Here is a 17,416-nt window from a genome sequence, read left to right as displayed (position 1 = left end):
ACGTTGCTGTCAGACACACAGGCCTCAATTCACAGAGCTTTATCAAACACTTTATCAAATGTTTGATAATTTACCTCATGGGTAAAATCTAATTTTGAATTCACTAAGGTGTTATATATTTATCAAATGTTTTATTGATAAAACATTCAATAAATATATAACAACTTAGTGAATTCAAAATTAGATTTTACCCTTGAGGTAAATTATCAAACGTTTAATAAAGTGTTTGATAAAGCTTAGTGAATTGAGGCCACTGTGTGGAAACTTTACTGACATTTTGTGAATAGACCTTTATGTGTGTTGCTTTGTGCAATAACACCATGGGCTTGATTCGCTAAACCCTGATAACTCATATCGTGCGCAATCGTGTGCATACAACTCTTCGGGTATGTTCAAATCTCTGCGTCACAAAGAGATGTGAATTAGCTCATATAGTTGTGTGGGTAAAGAAAACTGAGGTGCAAAAAAAAAAGCTGAAGCAAAGTAGAGCAGTTGTATGGAGCAACCAGTTGGAATCCTTGCTAAAGCTAACAACTGAAACCTGATTGGTTGCTCTGTATTTTGCACCTGACTTTAGAAATTAGCCCCATATAATCTTGCTTAGTGTTTCCTTGTTTGTGTGCAATTACGTTGGAAGACAAGGTTAAAGCCAGTGGAGAACGCAGCTGGTCAAGGAAACATAGCCTGGATTTTTGAAACCGCATGTTTGTAGATGGCAACAGTTTGGTGTACTCGAGGTGACATGTGACATAGACATGGGTATGTACAGTGCCAATCACACAAATAACTATGCTGTGTTCCTTTTTTTATTTCTCAGCCTGAGAGTTAAATATCAGGCATGTAAGTGGCTGACTCAGTCCCGACAGGAAGTGACTACAGTGTGACCCTCACTGATAAGAAATTCTAACTATAAAACATTTTCCTAGTAGAAAATGGCTTCTGAGAGCAGGAAAGAGATAAAAAAGGGTCAATAGTTCATAGATTTTAGCTCTGACATACTTCAATGAATATGTCATAGAGCAAAAACAATAGAACACTTAAAAAGTATATTTTAAACATAAAATAAAACCGTGGAATATCTTAAAAGTCATTTTTAGTAGAAGGAAGCTAGATACAATCATTTATTTCCATTCGTTTATTTTCGCTTCGGGTGTCCTTTAAAGGTCGACTATCAAAGGTGGTGTTTTAGCAAGAACACCTACAATACAGAGGAGCAGCATAGGGAAGAGGAATAGTTTGTTAGTCATTTTTTTTTTCTTGCCTCTGTCTTCTACTGCACCATGCAAACGGGCCTGATAGAAGTGGAGTCGGGGTCGAGTAGTAGAAGATTCCATCTGTCACAGGTGACGACGTTATTAGAAACATTTTCAGTGTGGCAGAGTGTAAAATAGTTCCCCCCCCCACACAACACTGTGCAAGAGCCATGGGAATGCAGCAGCGGGAGTGTGTGGGGAGCAAGGGACAACCTCTCTCTACTGCAGAGACTGCATCCAGCACATGCTTGTGCTTATGATCAATGAAATGGCTGTCTGCCTTTGCGTAGCAATGATAAACAGTGCTCTCTATGCTAGCCGGTGGGAGGAATAGTGTTTATCGGTGGGCAGGCAGATTTGTAGGGAACCTTCGCACGCAGCCAAATGAATTATCCTAAGCGCGAGCATGTGCTGTACCCAGCGTCTATGCATTAAAGAGAGAGTGGAAGAGGTTGTCTCTTGCTCCTAACATACTCCTGCTGCTGCGGTTGTGTGGCTTTCCTGCAACGGTGGGGCGGAGGACTATTTTAGACTCTGCCATATTGACATTTAATTATGGTGTCACCTATGACATATGGAATGTTCTGCCAACTCCACTTCTATCAGACCGCGTTTGCACGGTACAGTAGGGGACAGAGGCCCCCCCCAAAAAAATGTCCAACAACTATTTCTCTTCCCTATGTTGCGCCTCCGTAACAGGTGTTCTAGCTAAAACACAATCATTGATAGTTGTTCTTTAAGGAGTGTCATTATACAGTGAGATTAGCTGAAAGACTGACATATTAGTGAATAAGAGTTTGTGCTACTAAAGCCAGCTTGCATTTAGGCAAAAATGTATCTCTGTTGCCGCTGCATATGATTACAATCACACAACCGCGAACCACACTAATGTTTAATACGGCTCAGACTAGTGTGCCAAACTTTTGCCAGCTGCAGCAGACACTCCTTACACAATTTAGGTTTGCTGGATCAGCTGGGTGCTGTATATCAATCCTGTTGAAGAACATAAAAAAAAATCTCATATGTATTGCCCTACTTCTAGCACTGTTTGCAATATACCATGAGATTTTAATGCGCAATGCAAGTGGTACTATTAAAGTATTTTTTTGCCATACAGAAATAAAACTTAGCACAAACCGAACCAATGTATACAGAAAACTGCTGTGCATACATACAGTCTGCACATAAAATCTACAAACAAGTTAGGATTATTAGCAGATTATTTACGTCTCATTAACCATCTCTAAATCCACAGTGAATTTTACATTGAGTTGCCCCTGTGGGGAAAAGATTTTTCTGCACTCAAAACCATGTCTTGATGTCCAACCACCTTCAAACTCCAATGGGCCCCTTTCAATTAAGCACCTACAAAAGTGCCTCAAATGTTCACAAATAATATATCCGAAACCAGACACATTAAAGTGGTGGATTACAAGTGCAAAATATACAGTGAACATTTATATTGCTGTCTTCGTTAGTCCAGGCCCATTCTAATAAACTGAGCATTGCACTGTATTTCTTTACTATAATTTTTCATGAACAGGCTGAAAAACCAGGCAGGCCTACTGAACAAGCAGATTGATGACATAGTAAACATACGCAATTCCTAAACTAGTCTTCAAGAACAAAAAAAGTCTGCAGAACTTTACAAAAAGTTGAAGATGTCTTGTATTCTAGCATTTTTTTGTTTATTAAAATATAAAAAAACAAACTCACAGTATTTAAAGACAAAGCCCCAAAACAATCTTCAAGAAGAGTATTGTTTGTATTTTTTTTTTCTTTTTACACATTTACTATTCTTTGTTCATTCTTTTAGCAAGCCGTCTCAACATTCATCTGCTTGGAAAAGCAGCTAGGGCAAATGCAGAGAATTCCCTAGGAACATTGTTCTTGAGGTACTAGGAGTCTGATGACCATTGTAGTGAAAGAACAAAACTCTGACGTTTTAGAGCGAATGCAACAGTACTAAAAGAAAACTCCTATTAAAAAGTTGTCCCAAGGGTGGTGCATTTTTAAAAGTACTGCCACGCAGCATTAGTCATTCCTAAAAGAAAGGTTTGCACCAAATAGTCCATGTTGTGAAGCAAAAGTTCTCCATTCAGTCCTGGTTCAATATAAACATATTAACAAAATACGAAGACAAGAGATGTAGTTAAGTCATTAAATGACACAGTTCCTCACTTAAATAAATGTATTTTATACACATTTGTATGAGTACCAGTGCTTGGAAAATATAACAGATGCTAAAAATCCCAAAAAGCAGCATTCTGTCCTTTTTCTCAGCTGTGTTCAAGCAAACTTGTGATCCATCATTCATTTTTGGTCACTGCAAGGCTGTTTAAACATGAGGATTTTGTTTGTTGGGAAGTATCCACTGTTTCTTCTGCATGTTTTGTATCATTTTGCAAGTCTTCCATAGTTTCTGTTGGCTTTTTGTTTTCCTCATTCTCCTTCCTGACTCCAGCAACAGTCCTAATAAACAAAATAAATAATCAGGATTCCAAAGCAAGTAGTCGTTTCTGGCATTGGATTCATTTGGACAACAAAGAAGGGTTTATAATAAAAAATAAAATAAAAATTAAACTCTGTAAAAAAAATTACCTCTCGAATTTATTTATACATTTTCATAATGTGAAAAAAATCTATACCTCTTGAAGGAAACCTGAGATAAAAGAGAGACAGACATCTATACTTACTTGGGGCTTCCTTCAGTCCCCTGTAGGCCGCCGGCTCCCTCAACGCCCTCCCGGGCCCCTCCATCGTCCTACAGTCAGCTCTGGTAGTTGCTGACTACTGCACATGCACAGCCCTGGCCACGCGCGAGCTTGGTCTGGCTCCCATAGCCAGGAGCATTCTGAATCTGTCTAGTTACAGTCTTAGCAAACTGTGGAAGCGCAGAATGCTCCTGGCTTCAGGAGCGGGATTGGGACATGCACAAAGTCAGGACCATGCATGTGCAATGGAGCGTGACTGGGGAATTTACCGCAGCTGATTGCAGGAGCAGCCCTGGAGGACTGCAAGGGAGCCCATGGTCAACAGGAGACTACAGGAAGCCCAAGGTAAGTATAAATGCTAATCTTTATTTTACCTCAGGTACACTTTAAAGGTTCACTTCAATTTACACTGAAAACGATGATTTCACAATTTAAACTGTCCACTATTTCAATCTATATATATATATATATATATATATATATATATATATATATATATATATATAGCATGATACTAACAATAATACAGTTTGGTGCCCAAACCAGAACCTTAAACAAATCTGTAAGCTGATTACAATCTTCTTCATGAGTTCTGTAACACTATTACCAATCCCACCTCTGCCCTTCTGTTGGCAGAGAAGCACATACAGATGTAATGGCCACAAGGCTCAATCCTATCTCCTCTGCTATTTGCAATCAACATGCTACCACTTGGTACAATTATCCAACAGCATTGACTGATGTGCCACTACTATGCTGATGACACGCATCTATACCTGTCCTTCAAACTTGGTGGAACAGACCCTACTCCAAAAATAAATTCTCGCTTAGCTGAGCTACAGGTGTGGATGAATGACAACTTGGCATCAAAACAGCTCTAGCCTAAATCAACACCAATCAGGATAGGGAGTTCAGACATAAATAGCTCTGACCTTGTGTGCAGTCTTGGTGTGCGAATCTGTGAGGAATTAACCTTCAGAAACTGAAGCGGTTCGTTAGCCAGGCAATCAGTGAATCGGGCTATGGTGCCCGATCACTGATTCCTCTCCCCCGCTGAAAAAGCGACAGCTTCTCTCGGAAGCTTCGCTTTTTCTGGCTGTAACGTACCCCATGCGTCGCTCTAAGCGTGTGTTACACTTAGAGTGACGTCATGTAAACAAACTCATGGCCGCCATCTTGTGGCCAAAAAGTAAAACTACAACTAAAGTAAAAGTAAACTAAACTAAACTAAGTAAACTAAAAGTAAAAAAAATAAAATTCAAACACACATTTACATTATAAATCACTTGTTTACATCCCACCCTTCCAAAACTACCCAAATAAAATGTTTAATATAAAAAAAAACAACATTACAATAAAAAAAAAAAAAACATGTAAATATTTACATAAGGGTCTAAACTTTTTAAATATCATTGTAAAGATGAAATACTTCTATATTGTTTTATTTTAAACTTGTAAATAGTGATAGATGCAAAACGGAAAAAATGCACCTTTATTTCCAAATAAAATATTGTCGCCATACATTGTGATAGGGACATAATTTTACCGGTGTAATAACCGGGACATATGGGCAAATACAATACGTGAGTTTTAATTATGGAGGCAGGTATTATTTTAAAACTATAATGGCTGAAAACTGAGAAATAATGAATTTTTTCAGTTTTTTTCTTATTCTTCCTATTAAAATACATTTACAGTAAAGTGGCTCTTAGCAAAATGTACCCCCCAAAGAAAGCCTAATTGGTGGCGGAAAAACCAAGATATAGATCAGTTCATTGTGATAAGTAGTGATAAAGTTATAGGCTAATGAATGGGAGGTGAACATTTCTCAAGTGAAAACGACGGAACGCGAATGGGTTAAACATGTCATTCCCCCAGAGGATCTTTCAACCCTAGTTTACGCTTTAATCAAATCATGTCTAGGCTAGGCAATGCCCTTTATGCAGGCCTCCCAAACACGGACCCGTACCGCCTGCAATTAGTATAGAATTCTGCTGCCAGATTGCTAACAAAGCCGCCTCGCCACTGTCACATTACACAAATTCTTCGCTCACTGCACTGCCTACAATGGAAAATACTCTTCAAGAATGGACTGTTGACATTCAAATCCCTACACCATTTGGGCCCTGGATACATGAAGGACTTACTAAAACTGCACCACACCTCACAACCTCACATCAGCAGGATCCATAAACGAGTGTACCTCAAAACCTTTTTGAAGCCAGAGCTTTCATGCTGCCTCTACCCTTTGGAATTTCCTACCACACTCAGTAAAGCCAGCCCCACCTCTGACGTTATTCAGATTTTGAATGAAAAGACACCTGTTTAGCCTGGCATTTGCAGACTTGTACAATTCTTCCTCTGTACCAAAATGTACCAATCAACCAATTACTGGTCTGAGCCATGGAACCAGTAAATCGTTTTCTTCCATACTTTGAGTCCTATGGAAGAAAACGCTTTACAAATGTTGTTTGTAGTACTGGGCTAAGCCTGGTACCTACATCCAATTTTGATTGGCCAATCAATGTCCAATTTTACCGCCTCCATGTGGTATGAGGGCAAACAGATTTTAAATACTATGAACAGATTGTGTAGGTAAGCTCTCATTCTACATGGATGTGGTTAAATTAGTCAGTGATTGGCCAATCATAATTGAAAGTGTGTACCACGTTTAAAGGATACCCCAGGTCTGAGGGATATGGAGGCTGCCATATATATTTCCTTGTAAACAATGCCTGTTGCCTGGCAGCCCTGTTAATCTTCTGGCTTAAGTAGTGTGAGTCAAAACCCTGAAACAAGCATGTGGCTAATCCAGTAAAACCTGAGTCAGCTGAGTCAGGGTCTAAGTAGTGGTTTTACTGGATTAGCCTCAAGTCAGGGTCAGGGTCTAAGTAGCCGAGTCAGGGTCTAAGTAGTGGTTTTACTGGATTAGCCACAAGTCAGGGTCAGGGTCTAAGTAGCCGAGTCAGGGTCTAAGTAGTGGTTTTACTGGATTAGCCACAAGCATGTGGCTAATCCAGTAAAACCTGAGTCAGGGTCAGGTTCTAAGTAGTGGCTGAATGGAGTAATGGTTAAGGGCTCTGCCTCTGACACAGGAGACCAGGGTTCGAATCTCGGCTCTGCCTATTCAGTAAGCCAGCACCTATTCAGTAGGAGACCTTGGGCCAGTCTCCCTAACACTGCTACTGCCTATAAGGCGCGTCCTAGTGGCTGCAGCTCTGGCGCTTTGAGTCCACCAGAAGAAAAACGCGAAATAAGTGTTCTGTGTTTGACACAGGATCAGGAGGACTGCCACACAACCGGTATAGTTTAAAAGGAAATAAAGATGACAGTCTCCATATCCCTCTCACCTTGGGTTCCCTTTTCTATACATAAACAGATATGTCTAGATATTCCCCACCATACATGTACTGCTCTCACCTCCATCAGACGTTGAGCATGGTGGAATGAGTGCTCAGTACTAGCCAGAGAGTGAGGTTTGTCACTAGGATCCTTCAGGTAGTATTTATGTCTGTTAACTATATCGCAAACTCTGGTCACTTATAAATATGACATTTCCACTTTCACTGCAATTCTACTTTGGAGACACTAATATTATAGAGGCAAGATATAATTTGAAAGAAAGTCAAGTGGGGGTTGTGACTGAGGAAAAATCCATAGCAGACTGTCGGGAATCTGCCTGCACACCTAGTAAGTTCAGAGCAAATGCATAGCTAATCCGCTGCTATAGACATAACAACTGATTTGTTCTGTCAGAAGGTGCCCTAGGTACAATGCAAGTGCATTGATAAATGCTCCCCATAGGGTGTAGTAAATATAACTAAAATTGAGTATTAAAAGTCTGAATTTTAACTTGTGACTTACTGGACTTTTGCATTTGTTCAGTCCATAGCTTTGAATGTGTCTGAGGAAAAATCTAATCTATAGCTAATAAAATGTGCCACATTGCTCCAGAAATTCAACTGACAAACTTACATGCCATGTCTTAAAACATGTTTTTCCCATTCAGTTCTGAGTGCAAAGGTTCTCCCACAGAATTCACATGGAAAACGCTTTTCTTCATTAACAGCCGTGACATCTGGAATTTGCGCAGTATCTAGACAAAGAATAACCAAAATAGTATTTAAATAAATATAAATCTATAACATTCGGATTGACAGCCATTTCTTTTTTTTACTAAGACAATTTAAAGAGACTCTGTAACAAAATTTTCAGCCTTATTTCTTCTATCCTATAAGTTCCTATACCTGTTCTAATGTGGTCTGTCTTACTGCAGCCTTTCTTAGTTGCACAGTAGCTGTATTATCTCTGTTATATAATCTAATCTTCTTTCCTTTGTCAGCTTTGTCGTCTCAGGCAGGAATGTGCTGCTCTGCTGTGATAGGATAGAAGCTATACACACCCTCTCCATGCCCCCTCCAGGCTCTGTATGAGTCACATACTAAGCTTCTCACAGCCTATCACATGCTGGTTAGCAGCCATGGTTTTTGTTTGTAAACACTGCCTAAAACTGGCAATTACAAGCCAGGATTGCAGCAGGGGGTGGCAGAAACAGCAAAGAGGGGCCCAGGAAAACATAATGAATAGAATGGTATGCTTTTTATTGTAAGAATTTTAGAGTACAGATTCTCTTTAATAGCTATTTTCCAAAACATGCAGACACATAACTACTTTTTTTTTGCTAATAATTATTCAAATCAAGCCTGAAGTGAACAACAACAAAAAATAGACACTCACCTATAGAGAGGGAAGGTCCACTTGTTCCAGTGCCATCACCCCCATTAGCAGTATTTGACCAATGGGTCAAATATTGCTCTGTGCCGCCATGGGAGGCTTCGGGGAAACCCAAGTGCTCCCCTTCATTCATCCTAAATTTCATCTAGAGATAGTCCTCAACCCGCTCTCTCTGCTCCTCCAACACTCTACAGCTGTCTGAACCTTGCATCACTTGCGGGGCTCAGGACTTCTCTAGAGCAGCCCCTACTCTATGGAACGCCCTCCCTCCAACCATCAGACTAATTCAAGAAGACCTTAACCACTTCAGGATTCTGCGTACGCATAAGTACGCCCCTGAATCCTGAAGCGGTTTTCATGGAAGCGGCCGTTCCATGTCAGTTCACGGAGGGTGTCTCCGTGAACACCCTGCGAGCCTCCGATCGCGGCTCGCAGGGTAAATGTAAACATGCGGGGAAGATCTTCCCCGCTGTTTACATACATACGGCACTGCTGCGCCGTAGAGGAGATCGGCGATCCCCGGCCCCTGATTGCCCGGGGATCGCCGGCATCTGATAGGCTGAAGACTATCTGAGGCGGCGCAGGGCAGTTTTCCGTCCTGCGCAGCCCATAATGAAGAGGGAAGGAGGCAGAGGGAGGAATAGCGCTGTGGGAGCCCCCTCCGCTAGGCACAGCAGCGCGGCGGCGATCAGACCCTCAGACCCCCCCCAGCAGGACATCCCCCTAGTGGGGAAAAAAGGGGGGGGAAGTCTGATCGCCCTGCCTGCTATCTGATCTGTGCTGCGGGCTGAAGAGCCCCCGCAGTCCAGATCATCCAAACCACCCGAAACCCGGAAGTGGTTAAAGACCTATCTGTTTACCATAGCCTATCCACCATCTTCATAGCTCCAAATCCCTCACTGAACTCCACCCCAACTCCAATGTGTCCCACTCCTCCATCCCATAAATAGTAAGCCTATTTGGCAGGGCCCCCTTCCCTGTCACCACATAGACTCAGTGACTCGTCTTCTATATTTATCCCTACCTTACAGTCTAAGCACCTTTGTTTATTGTTTCACTATTTTGTAAATCCATTAGATTGTAAGCTCGCAAGGGTAGGGTCCTCCTCCTAATGTTTACTGTTTTTGTCACAATATTTGTGCTGCTTGGAACTCTGTTGTACATTTTTTGGTTGTACCTATGTTCCCCTTGTTGTCTTATTGTGCTTTGTAAAGCGCTGCGGAATATGTTGGCGCTATATAAATAAAAAAAAATAAATAATAATAATAAACCATTGTTTCCTACTGTAATGTCCCCATTTTATTTTTTAGGCATTGTATTGTATCCCCTATCTATTGTACAGCACTGCATACTGTGTTAGTAGTTTATAAAGTTTAAAGGGGCACTATGGCGAAATTTTTTAAAATTTAAAATATGTGCAAACATAGAAAAATAAGAAGTATGTTTTTTCCAGAGTAAAATGAGCCATAAATTACTTTTCTCCTATGTTGCTGTCACTTACAGTAGGTAGTAGAAATCTGACGAAGCGACAGGTTTTGGACTAGTCCATCTCTTCATAGGGGATTCTCAGCAAGGCTTTTATTCTTTATAAAGATATTCCCTAAAAAGGATTTAAACAATGATGCTGGCCAGCTTCCCTGCTCACTACACACTTTTTGCCAGTTGGACAGAGCAACTGCCATTCACTAAGTGCTTTTGAAAATCAATCCTTGAGAATCCTCCCATGAATAGATGTACTAGTCTAAAATCTGTTGCTTCTGTCAGATTTTTACTACCTACTGTAAGTGACAGCAACATAGGAGAAAAGTAATTTATGGCTCATTTTACTCTGGAAAAAACGTACTTCTTATTTGTTTATGTTTGCACATATTGTAAATTGTACAATTTTTCGCATAGTGCCCCTTTAATAATAATAATAGTGAAATAAATACCATGTACTAGAGGCCTGCAGAGCGTCGGATACCCGCGGGTAACCCCCAATGCGGGTCGGGTGCGGGTACCCGAATTGCTGGTACTGCGGGTGCGCGTCGGGTTGCGGGTAGTCAAAACAAGCATAAGATAATTTTGTATCTTTTGCCTTCCCAAAATCTGTGATGAATGCTGGCACCAGAATACCGACAAAAAAAAAATCTTTAAAACACTTCTTTGGTTTTGGATTGTGTATAAAAAAAGGTTTTGGTTTGTGTAAAAAAACATGGTGCGGGTATCAAATTCAGCTGAAAGCAGGTTGCGGGTCGGATGCGGGTAGCGGTTCTGCGGGTCGGGAGTGGGTAGCGGTTCTGCGGGTGCGGGTATCAAATTCACCAGAAAGCGGGTTGCTGGTATGAAAATTAGACCCGCGCAGGCCTCTACCATGTACTCTGTCTAGCATAACACAAATAATTTTGAAATTAATCTTTGGTTTGAGGCCTTAATGCTTTACTTTAATTTTCCATGTGCTGTGGTCCCATGATTATGTCCACATTACGGACTGCTGACTCAGATGCACGCTGGTAAAACTCTCCCACCATGCTCGTAGATATAATCATGTGACTACTGCCCAAAGAAAATGAAAGTAAATGTGCCCATGCACTAATTGATTTTCCCAGGCAGATTCAGTAACTGATTAGGGTCGTACTATAAGCTTAAGGGCAAACCTTGGGGCCCACCATCTGGTTCTGGGGACCCAGTATTATTTGTGGTGGTTCCAAAGATGTTTATAGATTACGGTACATGCTGAAATTTATTTGTAACGTAAAGAAAAAACTGTTTGGAAATGTTTAGCATCTATAGAAAATTTCTCTCATTTTCAACATTAGTACTATTCTCACCACTGCAGTTTTAGGATGTTCCAGAATTGTGTGGAGGGTAAAGTCAATCCCTGATACATCACAGACAGTTTGTTGACATAGCTTGTTTAATCTACTGCACTGACATCCTATTTCCACAGGATGTTAAATTCAATCTACATAAAGCCAGTAAGCCCTGGAGCATTGCACTATTGTAGACATGAAATGAGTGAGTTACTTCTGGTCTGTGAGTACATTTGACATTACAGTCCTTCACATTTGTATTAGTTGGAGGGGAAAGAAGTTTGAAAATAACCACCAACCTTCTAATTTAGCAGCAGTTTCTTCATCATCACTGCTTGAAGACTCTGTTTTCTCTTTCATCTGTTCCAGCTGATCCAAATTAACTAGCCCAACAAGCTCAAAGTTGCGGGATACCTACAACAAAGCAAAGCAATATATTAGCAAACTTTAGTGTATTGCCACTCATAAGCTGGATAGAGTACTGGTTATGGCTGTTTGCCTTTGATGTAGGGTTTGAGCCTTAGACCAGGGTTTGAATCCAGACTCAAGCATACATAAAACAGTAAGGAGTCTTTTTTCCTGGCTTAGGTTGCCGATCTGTCCACCTACATATAGCTATAATGAGATATACAAAATAAATCATTAATATAAATAAGAGCTTCGTTCTACTGTATATTTAGCTTAGAACTAAACCCACGTTAAGCGGGAAAATTTCTATAATCTCAGATACTCTTTAAAGTTAAGATTTTGATAAGCTGACTTCATGCCTGAATTTGTGGGTATGTATGTTCACTGTTGATTTATGTGTACTGAAAACTTGAACGTGTTGATACCTTGACTTCGCATGCTCCACTTGGGGCAGTTTGTTAATATCTTGCAAACTAATTAATAAAACTGTTTGAAACTAAAACAGTAAGGAGTCTTTGGGCAAGGCTCCCTAGAGGTGGCCATACACTTATAGATTTGCAGCACATTCGACCATCAGATAAATTTCTGGCAGATGCCTGTCAAGTCCAATCTGATAGGAATCTATCTGATGTGTGCCACACACTAGGAACAGATTTTCAGTAGATTTCAGAATGAAATCTATTGGAAATCGATCTAAATGCATTATTGGACCATTAGATCCAATGCAACTCTATGGGCCACTGATCATCAACCTAAATTTTCCATCCAGTCAGATAGATCAAATCGATCGAAATCGGCCGCAAAAATCTATTGATCGGCTGATTTGACCAGTGTATGGGCCCCTTAATGCTCCTGGCAGTAAAAGATGTTATATGTCTTGTTAGAATAGGTTACAGTTTCCTCAGTTTGTTTTACAAAATATACAGTGGCTTGCAAAAGTATTTGGCCCTCTTGAAGTTTTCCACATTTTGTCACATTACTGCCACAAACATGAATCAATTTTATTGGAATTTCACGTGAAAGACCAATACAAAGTGGCGCACACGTGAGAAGTGGAACGAAAATCATACATGATTCCAAACATTTTTTTACAAATCAATAACTGCAAAGTGGGGTGTGCGTAATTATTCAGCCCACTTTGGTCTGAGCGCAGTCAGTTGCCCATAGACATTGCCTGATGAGTGCTAATGACTAAATAGAGTGCACCTGTGTGTAATCTAATGTCAGTACAAAAACAGCTGCTCTGTGATGGCCTCAGAGGTTGTCTAAGAGAATCTTGGGAGCAACAACACCATGAAGTCCAAAGAACATACCAGACAGGTCAGGGATAAAGTTATTGAGAAATTTAAAGCAGGCTTAGGCTACAAAAAGATTTCCAAAGCCTTGAACATCTCACGGAGCACTGTTCAAGCAATCATTCAGAAATGGAAGGAGTATGGCTCAACTGTAAACCTACCAAGACAAGGCCGTCCACCTAAACTCACAGGCCGAACAAGATGAGCGCTAATCAGAAATGCAGTCAAGACGCCCATGGTGACTCTGGACGAGCTGCAGAGATCTACAGCTCAGGTGGGGGAATCTGTCCATAGGACAACTATTAGTTGTGCATTGCACAAAGTTGGCTCTTATGGAAGAGTGACAAAAAAAAGCCATTGTTAACAGAAAAGCATAAGAAGTCCCGTTTGCACTTTGCCACCAGCCATGTGGGGGACACAGCAAACATGTGGAAGAAGGTGCTCTGGTCGGATGAGACCAAAATGGAACTTTTTGGCCAAAATGCAAAACGCTATGTGTGGCAGAAAACTAACACTGCACATCACTCAGAACACACCATCCCGATTGTGAAATATGGTGGTGGCAGCATCATGCTCTGGGGGTGCTTCTCTTCAGCAGGGACAGGGAAGCTGGTCAAAGTTGATAAGAAGGTTGATGGAGCCAAATACAGGGCAATCTTGGAAGAAAACCTCTTGGGAGTCATCAAAATACTTGAGACTGGGGCGGAGGTTCACCTTCCAGCAGGACAACGACCCTAAACATAAAGCCAGGGCAACAATGGAATGGTTTAAAACAAAACATATCCATGTGTTAGAATGGCCCAGTCAAAGTCCAGATCTAAATCTAATCGAGAATCTGTGGCAAGATCTGAAAACTGCTGTTCACAAACGCTGTCCATCTAATCTGACTGAGCTGGAGCTGTTTTGCAAAGAAGAATGAGTAAGGATTTCAGTCTCTAGATGTGCAAAGCTGGTAGAGACATACCCTAAAAGACTGGCAGTCGTAATTGCAGCAAAAGGTGGTTCTACAAAGTATTGACTCAGGGGGCTGAAATAATTACGCACACCACAATTTGCAGTTATTGATTTGTAAAAAAATGTTTGCAATCGTGTATGATTTTTGTTCCACTTCTCACATGTACTCCACCTTGTATTGGTCTTTCACGTGGAATTCTAATAAAATTGATTCATGTTTGTGGCAGTAATGTGACAAAATGTGGAAAACTTCAAGGAGGCCGAATACTTTTGCATGCCACTGTAGATATGTTTTAGTGAGATATTTTTTGACATTCTTACAATTTATATATTAACATTTCACTATCAACAAGAAAATGTCTGTGTATAAACGTTATCACCAAAGCACCATAAAATATCAAAACATATGAAACAATGTTAAAAATCACCTATTGTTTCAACAATAACCTCAGCCCCGCCACATGGCAACCAATGCACTATACTGCCTACAAACTATCAAGCTATGCAGACTACATTTTAATATTATTATTGATTTATAAAGCACCAACATATTCTGTGGCGCTGTACAAAGTAAGAAACAAACGTGGGGTTTATAATACAGACAAATGGTATACACCAATAAACAAAATACAGAATTGATACAAAATACAGAATTGGTAATTACAGTGGCAAAAATAACAAGATGAATTAAATGTATAATGAATTCCAAGACAAAAAAGGGCACAGGTGTGGAACTCCAGGCCTGGAGGGCCAGATCCATGCCAGTGTTTAAGATGGACTGAGAAAGGGAGGAAAGTGTTCTACCTGATGGGCCACACCTTTTCTGATTCAAACCCATCAATTAATTTAAGCTGTGCCAAAAATGTGTGAGGACCTTGGCCCTCCAAGGTCTGGTTTGACGTCCCTGCAAAAGGGTGAGAGAGCCCTGCCCTTGCTAGCTTACCGTCTACATTTTCACTATTTTTAACTACAAAAGGTACTGGTCTATGGATAATGGGTAGTTGTGTAGCAGTCCACAATTGATTTTCACAAGCAGTGTTTTTGTTAACTTTCCCTAGACTTTTTCTGCATAAAGAACTTCCAATATGGTGTATTATAGCCCTATCTCAATGCAAATTATACTTGTTTTGTTTTTCCCACTCTTCGCGTTTCCTATTTCTTGTTGTGTGCATAATAGCTCCAAAGTGTATTCATCTTATTTCTATCAGTGCAGTGAAAACCTTTACTAATGGCCGTAAGCCATGTACACAGGCTTGAAGGTTCTAGGCCAAGGCTGCCGAGAATCTAGCATGTGCAATGGACCCCCGACTCATCAATGACAGATCCAGACTGCCAGATCATTATGTCAGAGCTCCGCCGAGTCCATTGATCTCCCTCTTTACCCCTCCCACACCATGCCATGCTCTTGTGTGCGTCTCTCCTCCCACTCCATAGCAACATAACGCACTGCTAGCCTACAGGCTAGCCTACAGGCTGTGCAGAATTTGGCCTGACCTTGGTGGTTTTTTTTTTACATAAATGGTTTTGATCAGCACACTGTTTGGCACTGCCCCCCAACTGCAGTTAGATGCACTGCTATGCTGTCCTCCACAGCTGCTCTCATTACAGTCTAATCGGGCTCTAGGTCCAAAATGCTGCTGCCTGGACTTTTTGCTTTGTATCGGGGTATGTAAGCTCACTGCCCACAGCTGTGAAGTCTGGCCAGCAGTAGTGTGGGTTTTGCTACTAAGGACTACACTGTCAGTGTGAAGGAGCATTAAATGTTTTCTGATACAAATTGTAATGTAAAGCTAGGCATACACTATGTAAACGTCTTGATACGGATTGTTTACCTGGTCTACCACTTTGCACCTGTAAATATTAAGACAAGATTTCACCTGAAATCTTGATTATTATTGATAGCACTTCCAGAGCTGCCAGTTTTGTATTGCTTGGCACTGCAATCAGCATTAGTTGCTGATGGAACAGGATTTCCTACATTGCTTGATCAATATTTTGATCAAAGGGTTTAAAAATGTTTCCTATATTCAATATTTTTTATCAAATCTAACTTCTAATCCATTAAAAATGTCTTGTTGTATGCCTGAATGTCTGAAATGCCTGGTCTGGTGACCCTTACTGCTATAAATACAGACACATGTATCATGGATCTTATAACACTTCCTTACGACACTTCACACTCATCTACAGCCTTGTAGACCATCCATCCAACAGCCCCAGGTTGCCAGAATGGAAGTATTCTAGTACCAATGAACTGTCAGAATATGGTTTGTGAATACAATGAAGCCATACTTTTGAGAGGTCAGAACTCTTGTTGTTCGTCTGTCAGAGTCATTGCTCTAGAGTAGACATGATCAGTTCTCCTGCAAGCAGAATTCATGCAGAAGAGCTTGATCAATTTATCGGCTAGTCATTTCACTTTCTACCCGGTCATTATCTGCCTACAAAAGGGAGAAAATGTGAAATGATGTCACTCAATTGTGAATCTCCAATCAAAGTCCAACCTAACCAGTTGCTTCTCCATAAATTCTCTAGCCAGGAGGTGTGTTAACGGTTGTTAAGAAAAGTGTGGGCGGTTCATTCATATACTGGAGTATTGTTTATCCCTCAGTCTGTGCAACCCAAAATATATAGACTGAAAAACAGAAACAATAAACTCCAGTCACTATGCTGTAGTCTATAAACAGAAGTACTTTTTAAATAAAGGCACCAATGGATAAGACAGTTCCGTGAACTAGCAAGTACTTGCTGATCTGGATAAAAAATAAATGATAGACATTTTGGCCTACCTTATGTTCCTCTCTGAGATGATTATCCAGTTCCTCATTTTGTTTTGTTTCATAGTAGCAGAGCTGGCACTTGTAAGGCCTTACTTCATTGTGCTTCTCTATGTGCTGCTGAAGATTTTCATCGCTGGAGCAGGTGAAAGTGCATTTATCACATCGAAACACAACACCTTGCAGCTGTTTTGACAATTTGGAACGGCACACTTCAATTGGGACAACTCTCTCTTCTAAAATAATAATAAAAAAATAATAAGATTTATTGTAATGACTGAGAGGGAAGGATAACACATAACCTATTTATTGTAATGACTCTTTATGTTTAAAGCCCAAATAAACTCATTACTGAACAACTCAAATTCTGAAAGCAAGCATGTTGATTAGTGTTAATTATTAGTATTTTCTATAGAAATGAAATGTGAAATCAGGAAAAAAATCCCTTGTGTAGCCGTGCTTGTTTGCAGCTGTACATATCTATATACA

At 40.5% G+C, this 17,416-nt stretch overlaps 1 protein-coding gene across 1 annotated transcript in view; it reads right to left on the bottom strand.

The window, feature by feature from the left end:
- Positions 1-2,919: 2,919 nt before the first annotated feature.
- Positions 2,920-17,416, bottom strand: part of ZNF462 (zinc finger protein 462) — a 123,855-nt gene continuing 109,358 nt past the window's right edge. The window contains exons 10-13 of the mRNA XM_068239270.1: positions 16,940-17,163; positions 11,793-11,907; positions 7,943-8,063; positions 2,920-3,725 (exon numbers count right to left, since the gene is read on the bottom strand). Of these exons, the coding sequence (XP_068095371.1) occupies positions 3,563-3,725; positions 7,943-8,063; positions 11,793-11,907; positions 16,940-17,163 (623 nt within the window). The 3' untranslated portion in view covers positions 2,920-3,562. The remainder of the gene's footprint in view (positions 3,726-7,942; positions 8,064-11,792; positions 11,908-16,939; positions 17,164-17,416) is intronic.

The sequence above is a fragment of the Hyperolius riggenbachi genome, chromosome 1 (assembly GCF_040937935.1).
Source record: "Hyperolius riggenbachi isolate aHypRig1 chromosome 1, aHypRig1.pri, whole genome shotgun sequence".
Lineage (NCBI taxonomy): Eukaryota > Metazoa > Chordata > Amphibia > Anura > Hyperoliidae > Hyperolius > Hyperolius riggenbachi.
The sequence above is the reverse complement of the archived record's forward strand: the minus strand, read 5'-3'. Positions and strand labels throughout refer to the sequence as shown.